The sequence below is a fragment of the Prionailurus bengalensis genome, chromosome B2, assembly GCF_016509475.1.
Source record: "Prionailurus bengalensis isolate Pbe53 chromosome B2, Fcat_Pben_1.1_paternal_pri, whole genome shotgun sequence".
Lineage (NCBI taxonomy): Eukaryota > Metazoa > Chordata > Mammalia > Carnivora > Felidae > Prionailurus > Prionailurus bengalensis.
In genome coordinates this window covers 107,385,898-107,394,874 of record NC_057349.1, presented here as the reverse complement: position 1 = coordinate 107,394,874, position 8,977 = coordinate 107,385,898, and the positions used below count along the sequence as shown (strand labels likewise).

The 8,977-nt window shown below is 43.2% G+C and overlaps 1 protein-coding gene across 6 annotated transcripts in view; it reads left to right on the top strand.

Moving 5' to 3' along the window:
- Positions 1-200: 200 nt before the first annotated feature.
- FAM184A (family with sequence similarity 184 member A) overlaps positions 201-8,977 on the top strand; it is a 130,435-nt gene continuing 121,658 nt past the window's right edge. For 3 of the 6 annotated variants that reach the window (XR_006299043.1, XM_043592216.1, XM_043592215.1), the window contains exon 1: positions 220-874. Coding sequence is in view for 5 of the 6 variants with exons in the window: in XM_043592216.1 (XP_043448151.1) it covers positions 707-874 (168 nt within the window). In the remaining variant the exon portion in view is untranslated. Of the gene's footprint in view, positions 875-8,977 lie in introns of all 6 variants that reach the window. The other 3 variants (XM_043592219.1, XM_043592217.1, XM_043592214.1) reach the window with 2 other exon arrangements.

Genomic DNA, 8,977 nt, shown 5'->3' with positions numbered 1-8,977 from the left:
AATTTTTACGTAGAGCCCCACGCACGGCACACAGGGCTCGCCGCCCAGTTGGGGGCTCGGGGATCCCCACCACAAGGTGAAGCACCTGGCGGCGCGGTCCCGGCGGGCCCTCCCGAGGCGCCTTTTACCCGCCGCGAGGCTGCGGGACTGGCGGTGGCGGCGGCCCGGGGCGGGGCTTGGCTGCGGAGAAATGACGTAGTCGTCCCCGCGCGCTCCGCGGGCCGCGCGCCCTGGTAACGGCGGCTCCGCGGCTCCCGCGTCCTCCTCCATGTCCCGCCTTCCCCCGCACCAGCCCGCCCCGTCTCCTCCTCCCTCCGCAGCCCCGGCGGCGGCCGTCTTGTCAGGTCCCTGGTTCCGGGTGGGAGCGGAACTTGCGGGGCCACGCTGCCCACGACGCCCCCGCCAGGAGCCAGCTGGAAAGCTGGCAAGAGCGGGCCGGGCCCGGAACCGCCGCCGCTGGACCCCGGGCGTCTGCCCCGCGCCGGTGTCGTCCGCGGCCTCGAGCCGGTTGGGCTGCCCCGTCCCTGGACGGGAGTGACGGGGAGGTGGGGGTCGTGGGCCAGAGGGCGCCTGCGGCCGCGGCTGTCAAACGCCGGGGGTCGAGTCCGGAAGCGGCCGCCCGGGTTCTTGCCTCCCAGACGCTGTCGCTCCTCGGCCCACCCCCGGAGCGCGAGGACGGGTGCCCGGGCCGGGGTCTATCGGGAAGATGGCGACCCCGGGCATGAGCTGGCAGCAGCACTATTACGGCGGCCCGGCGGCCGGGGCGGCCAAATTCGCGCCCTCTCCGGCCGCCGCGCAGCAGGCGGGGCACAGCATGGACTACAGCCAGGACCTGCACCTGAAAATGAGCAAGAAAATCGCCCAGCTCACCAAGGTAAGAGCGCGGCGGCGGGGTCAGCACGGCGGGGACCCCATGTGGGCCGCGACGGGCTCAGCTGCCAGGCTGGGAGGCTGCGAGCCCCGCGCCCGGGGCGAGTTGAAGGGGGCTTCTGTGGGGAAGCAACAGCCTGAGACTAAGCTCCAAGAACCGTTCAAACTTCGGTGGAACGCCGGAGACGTTCATTTAAACTAGATAACTCACCAGCACGGCTGGGTTTATGGGACTCGCACCCCGCTGCCCTTTAGGAGGTAAGCCAGCACAGAACAAATTAGGATCTACTTCCTTTATTGCACAATAATAAATCACTTTAGGTTTGCTCTCATGTATCTGCCCAGACTTCACGAGCCTTTATACTGACTGTATTAAGTACAGTACCGTATTTACCCAACAAGACCCGGAATCTTCCCAATTAATCAGTATCTTCTGTTGGATACGTACTTAGGGGAGAATAAACCTGAACAATGTAGGAGGGTAAAACATACCTTGCGTGCCATTTTGGGGATTTAATGAGTCATTCCTTACCCTGACAAAATGTCAAACACGGCTTGTTAGATGAATCATGTGTCTGCACTTAGTTAAATGTTTCAGTCTATCAAAAGATAATTTTCAAAGCGCATAAGTCTGCAACTTATTTGGCCAACTGTAGTTTAGGATGGTGAGCTTTTTTCTAGTTAATGTTGATAATGAGAAGTTGATATCTGTGAAGCAAGAGCAATTTCAGACCAATTCTATTGCTCTGTTTAGGTATCATGAGCAATCTTTCAATACCTGTTAATGAGAACAAGTGATTCGTGGTTTCAGAAAGTAGAGGTGATCTCAATGTGTTTAAGCTGAGTTGGCTAACCACTTGTTAGTAGTGTGGGTATGATGAAGAGAGGTGGGCATCATGGGCGTTTACTAATAGTAAGTACTGGTAGTAAGTCTGACTCTTTCAACTCCAAAATTCTCATTTTATAATTCCAGTACTAGTTGGCACTATTGAGAAGGTAGAGTAAGACAAAGCTGGAAGAAAGGAAACAGGAGTGAAATGGGAATGAAAAGAGGGTAAAATGATTTTGGTGAAGAAATATGATTGAGGGTAGAAAGAAAACTAACATGATAGGACTGAAGAAGGAGGTCTCCTACAGAAGAGCATTCAAGGAAAAAGGAGCAAGAACATGATGGTAAAAGTCAGCCACGCAAAGCAGGGCAACACTGGGGGAAATTTTGTGTTTTGGTTTTCATTTTAGGTCCACTCTGTCTCAGAGCTTACTATGTGCCCAGTTTTTACTGCCTAATCTTGTGACAGATGATTCCCATATTCAGAGGAAGGAAGGCCCAGGAAGAAACAATAGTATACCATCAGGGCATTTATAGGTTTGGGAGCTCAAAGCCCGGTTTCCTGAAATCATGTTTGGTCTTCAGAATACTGATGTTCAGAATGAAGCACATGGTTATATATTTATTCTGGCTTTTCTTATGGTATGTCCACAACACCCATTGTTCTTATTTGAGATTGTAACCCTCTAGGTTCCTGCCGTATGTAATAGAAACAAGTTGGTAGTGGAACTGTGTGCAGTTGAATAAAAAGTTTCTCATCTCTCCAGTAAACTACTTTTATTTTTACTACTTATGCTTTTTCGATTTTCTGTTCTTTTATCAGAAAAAAATATTAGCACAACTGTTAAAGTTGAGAGTATTGATAGAAGCTGCTATCACCTTCTCTGATTACTCACCTTTACTCTAAGGAGGCAGGAAGCTGCCCCCATACCAGTGCTCCTCAAGGCTCCAGTACTATTCCTAATCTTTACTGTTACTTGGACTCTCTGATTTAGTGTTGATAGTTACAGTCTCTAAACACCCACACCACCTTCTCTGCTAAGTGCCTCGGACATTTAATCTCTTACACTAGAGTTTCTCAGTCTTGGCATTGTTGACATTTTGGATTGGCTAATTCCTTGTTGGGAGCAGGCAGGGCTGTCCTGTGCATTATAGGATGTTTAACAGCATTCCTCCTGTTACCTAGTAGATTCCAGTAGCACTCCCCACCTGCACACACCATCATGACAATGACCATGTCTTTAGACATTGCCAAATGTCCCCGGGAGGTGGGGGGACTCCTCTCATGTTGAGAAGCACTGACTTATACTGGAATATCTATCCCACTCTGTCTCTTGCATTTATTACTCAGATAAGATGTGACAATGAAATAATAAGATAATAGGACTCTACTGGAGCCAACATCCTTTAGTTCTTGAAACCTACAATAAGACATGCGTCCCTTATGTACCATTTTGGAAACTGTCCAATTTTACAGTCACAAACACTTCTTGTAAATACTGTACAATCAGAACAATATCATGATTAATATATCAACTGTTAGAAACTTTACTGGTATCTGCTACATAGAATTTTCACTTAGGAAGGGTTTATTCACATTAGTAGAAGTAGGTTGGAAGCTTAGCGTATATTTCAGAATTAAACATTATAATCATTAAAATAGGATATTCTATCTTTTGGAGAGAGTCAGTAGTACTCAGCTCTTCAGCATTATAATTAGCGTGGCTTGGGAATCTGACTTTCTTGAATTAAAACTCCTGCTCTTACTGATTACTAGTAATATGACCTTGGGCAAGTCATTAAATTCTGGACCTCAGTTTCCTAATCTTTAAGAGAAGGATGATGATACTATAACTCTCTAAGATAGTAGGCTCTTAAGTGAGGCTGTCACTGAAAAGAGAGAATCTGTGCCAACAGAATATTAATAAAATAGTGGATAATATATTTTTAAACTCTTCCTCTCTTTTTAAAATAAACTAGTTTGCATTTAATAGTATTATTATATTGTATTTATTTAGAGAGTTTTCTGCTAAGTTCATAAAAAATATATACATTAATTCTATTTGAATTGCCGAGTTTAAATTTTTCACATGTATTCTGCATTGTTGTAGAACAGTATTGAAAATACATGCATTTTGGGGCACCTGGGTGGCGCAGTCGGTTAAGCGTCCGACTTCAGCCAGGTCACGATCTCGCAGTCCATGAGTTCGAGCCCCGCGTCAGGCTCTGGGCTGATGGCTCAGAGCCTGGAGCCTGTTTCTGATTCTGTGTCTCCCTCTCTGCCCCTCACCCGTTCATGCTCTGTCTCTCTCTGTCCCAAAAATAAAAAACGTTGAAAAAAAATTAAAAAAAAAAAGAAAAGAAAAAGAAAATACATGCATTTTTCAAATACTTGACTAGTTATGAAAGGATAAGGATGAAAGTAATCTGTATTATAATTAAAAAAAAATTTTTTTACATTTATTTTTTGAGAGACATAGAGAGACAGAGCGCAAGTTGGGGAGGGGCAGAGAGAGAAGGAGACACAGAATCTGAAGCAGGCTCCAGGCTCTGAGCTGTCAGTGCAGAGCATGATGCGGGGCTCGAATTCACAAACCGTGAGCTCATGACCTGAGCTGAAGTTGGACGCCTAACTGACTGAGCCACCCAGGCACCCCTCTGTATTATAATTTTGTACATAGTAAGACTCAATATGTTTTTAACTAAAAAGCCAGCTCAGCTGCAGACATATTCAGATTCTATTTCCCTAGAACCTAACATAGCAGCCATCTCCTAGAAAGAAGAACAGTAGTTTTTTGTTTTTTTTTTTTTAATTTTTTTTTCAACATTTATTTATTTTTGGGACAGAGAGAGACAGAGCATGAACGGGGGAGGGGCAGAGAGAGAGGGAGACACAGAATCGGAAACAGGCTCCAGGCTCTGAGCCATCAGCCCAGAGCCTGACGCGGGGCTCGAACTCACGGGCCGCGAGATTGTGACCTGGCTGAAGTCGGACGCTTAACCGACTGCGCCACCCAGGCGCCCCAAGAACAGTAGTTTTTAAAGCACCTTTTATATAAGGGGCACTATCCTAAATGTTCGAGATATAGCACGGAGCAAGACACAGTCTCTGCCTTTTAAAGTGAATCTGTTATATTCAGGCCACTCCAGCAAATTTTAAGAATCACTTTTAGATTCTTGAGTCATGTTATGGCAGGTTTCTGGGATTGTTAGTGGCTGAACCATCTTAGGATAGGCAGAGAAGCTGGGTGGGTTGAGTTATGTTTAATAGGATCATATTTGTGTGCTTCTCTACTCTCTGCTTTGTTGCCTCTTTATTGTATTAGGGTGAAAAGCAATATATGTAATGTAATTATCAAACAACTTTTTTTGTGTGTTACTCATTGTCCCTTTCAGTTTGTGAGGCTGGCTCATCTGCCTGTAGATAAACTTGACTTTTCTGGTGGCTGTTAGATAATACAAGTTGTCTTTCAGTAACTAATTGCAGAAGTCTCAATTTGATTATTAAAATGTTCAGTGCCAACAAATAAAGACCCGAAACCAAACCTAAATTAAGGACAACGCTTCTCCCCAATGCCCATTCCCAGCTCTGCCCACTACGAGCGGGAAGCCAATAATCAGGAAGGGGGGCATCATGACTTTTTTTCTTCTGCCTGGGCTTTTCTACTCTTGCTTTGTCTTGGTGTTCCTGATTTAACACCCCCTCTACCCTCCCATCCCTGTTGGAAAAGGAAGAAGGGAAGAGAGGAAAGACTAGTAGCAAACTTCACTTGAGTGGTGCATGGTGATCTAGCTTCAGTGCTGTTATAGATTTGGCACACATTTAAAGCTCATTCTTTCCTCCTGCGTCTTCTACCTCCTGCCTCCATCGCTCAGGATTCCTCACTTCAGATTGCTTGACAGTGAGAATGCATCTGTATTCTGACTGGTTGCTTATTCCTTCCTCAGCCTCTTGGATGTTGCAGGGTCTTCATGTTTATTTTGCTGAGGTCTGTTCAAGCTTCAGGTAACCCTCTTGGATACACCTAGGTGACGCCAGCTTACTCTGTCTCCCATAGGACCCGCCTTGGTCCATGGGGAGCATTCATTCTTTGTCCAGACAAAGAATGTTAGTCATATTTGAGTGGTTTAAATTGATTTCTTATATTTTATTAATAGGCACAAAAACTTGATATACTGTTTATCAGTTGTCCAAACTTTTATAAAGGGACGCCTCTAGAGTTAAAAAAAATTTAGAGCTGGAAGAAACCACAGATTCTGACCAGCCTAACCCTCTAATTTAATAGGTGTGGGAGTTGAGGGCCGGAGTCATTTGAAGATTGTACAGCTTGCCCCTGGCAGAACCTGAACACGAACCCAGAGAGAAGGGCAGCTGTGCTAGCAGGTCCCTTTTCCCTATGTCTTCCTTCTTTCTAACTAATACTACTCACTCATTTTCTAAGAAGCTGGAGACTTGTTTTGGTGGTGGTTTTGTCATGTTGGAACCATGTTTTGTCTACCATCTCAATCACAGATTTCTGGGGACAGTGAACCCATGTGACGTGCTGTCTCTCCTTATTTACAGGTTGTACAGTTTGCAACTGTGGCTTTGGCAAATTTGTAACAGAGCTATTTTTTGTATTCTCAGGTAAATGTCATAATATTTTTATGTTTTCTTTAACAGCTGTAGTCATTCCAGACTTAAAAAATGTTTTAATTACTTTGATTTGGAGACTGTCATACTTGGTGTCAAAGTTACTACTAGGAGGTTATTTTAAATTTTTTTCCTTACACTGCTTGCTTTCTTAATTGGATTGTTGCTTAGGTCTCATTCCTGAAGGCAGGAAGTTGGAAGTTTACCAGTTTTTCTCCCTTCACCCCTCTCTCTGTGTTGTTTGTTTGTTTATGAAAATTATTTGCTGTCTTTTAATTGCCAACCTCTTAAAAAATGGTATGAAAGAGGAGGTTCAGCAAAATGTTAGTGAAACAGTCTGGTCATTTTAATTGAATTAGTAAGTAAATCCCTATACTTTAATTTTGAAAATTATTAGTATTTCTGAAAACGTTGTACCTTATAAATTTGAGATGAGAATGCAGAGTAAGTTGGGTCTGTAAAACCATTTAGCTTCTGAATGATAATAGGAGGTAATTGGTGGGTGGGGGGGGTGGGGGGGTGGGAGGGGAGGAATGGAGGAATAAAAAAGAAAACCAACAACTTATTTTCTGTCCTTTCAGTTTATCTTGGGAGATCGAAAAAGTTTCTAATCTTTGAGCATTCAAATAAACTTGAATATTATGCCATGAGATCGGATTGATGTGAATAATGAAAATTTGTAATGCCATATTTGTTTTTTCACCACTGGAAGTTTCTATTTTGTAGACCACTTATGAGCGAGAAGGACATTAACTAAGCCAGTCAGAATTGGTATCCCTCTCAGTCTATTGTGGAGATAAACATCTGAGGAAAGGTGGGAGACAACTGCTAAATTAATTCAGGATTTTTTTTTTTTTTTTTTTTTTTTTTTTTGGTAAATAAAAGCGATGTTAAAAATAGTAGTTTGGGGGTGCCTGGGTGGCGCAGTCGTTGAGCGTCCGACTTCAGCCAGGTCACTATCTCGCGGTCCGTGAGTTCGAGCCCCGCGTCAGGCTCTGGGCTGATGGCTCAGAGCCTGGAGCCTGTTTCCGATTCTGTGTCTCCCTCTCTCTCTGCCCCTCCCCCGTTCATGCTCTGTCTCTCTCTGTCCCAAAAATAAAAAAAAAAAAAAAATAGTAGTTTGATGTGGGGAAATATTGTTATCAAAGTTATATTTTATATCCCAAGCGTGATCTGAGCCACAGAGGCTTTTTTAGATTGAACTGGGAACTTAACAGTTCTTTGAAATACTGAAAATAGTCTCTGACTGCCAATCAATCAATATATAAAGGTGAATTTTGGAAACACCAGTCTTTGCAAGTTGGGGATTACCAATTATAGTCAGTATTTTGGTATACTTAACATTTGAGACCAAAGCAAGTATTTTAGAAAATAAGCTTTTTATTCTTAGCTTTCTAAAGTTAAACTACAACAGTGAATACTGTCATTTGTAGGTCTCAAACTTATTTCATTACTGATTACATCTTTCCCACTAAACCTTAATGAGAATGTACACAATTAGTGAAGTTGAATATGTAAATTTTTGTCCTATATCTTTTACCTTCATTTTGAGATATAAAGGGAGGTTGAAACTACCAAAGGACCTATAGTAGATGGAAAAACAAAAGACTTAGTGGTCAACCAGAATATTTGGGATTTGAACAGTTTAGATTCAGGTCCTAATATGCCACCTAATTTATTACAAAGGATATAGTATTTTTTTTAAATGTTTATTTATTTTTGAGAGAGAGAGAGCGTGCAAGTGGGGAGAGGCAGAGAGAGAGGTGGCAGGGACAGAGGATCCAAAGTGGGCTCTGCACTGACAGCAGCCCAATGTGGGGCTCAAATTCATGAACCATGAGATCATGACCTGAGCCGAAGTCAGACATCTGACCAACTGAGCCACCCAGGTGCCCGGAGGAGATGTATTTTTAATGACTTCTAAAAATTATGAATCTATATTTCTTTATTTATATGTACCATTTCTATTTTGAGATTTAAAAATGAAAATTTGGGGGGCGTCTGGGTGGCGCAGTCGGTTAAGCGTCCAACTTCAGCCAGGTCACGATCTCGCGGTCCGGGAGTTCGAGCCCCGTGTCGGGCTCTGGGCTGATGGCTCAGAGCCTGGAGCCTGTTTCCGATTCTGTGTCTCCCTCTCTCTCTGCCCCTCCCCCATTCATGCTCTGTCTCTCTCTGTCCCAAAAATAAATAAACGTTGAAAAAAAAAATTTAAAAAAAAATGAAAATTTGGTATACAAAGTACATTGCTAATATTTAAGTTATCTCTAAAATTCACAATTTTAGTAAAATATTAAGATAACCCCCTATTAAAAATTATTGGAGGGGTTATTTTAGTTAACTAGAAGTTACCATAGGGATTAATAATTTTCCATCTTCCAAAATAATATATTTACATTTAAACCATACCTTCATAAGTTCCACAGAGTCCTTTATTACCTCTCCATCAGTGTTACAATTTCAGTATATGCATAGAAGATTAGGCTAAACCTATACTAATCCTGTGGCAAATACTGAAATTTTATTTATTTATTTATTTTAATATTTATTCTTGAGAGAGAACAGGGGAGAGGGCCAGAGGGAGAGAGAGAATCTTAAGAAGACTCCGTGCTAAGCATGGAACCTGACGCGGGGCTCCATCTCATGAC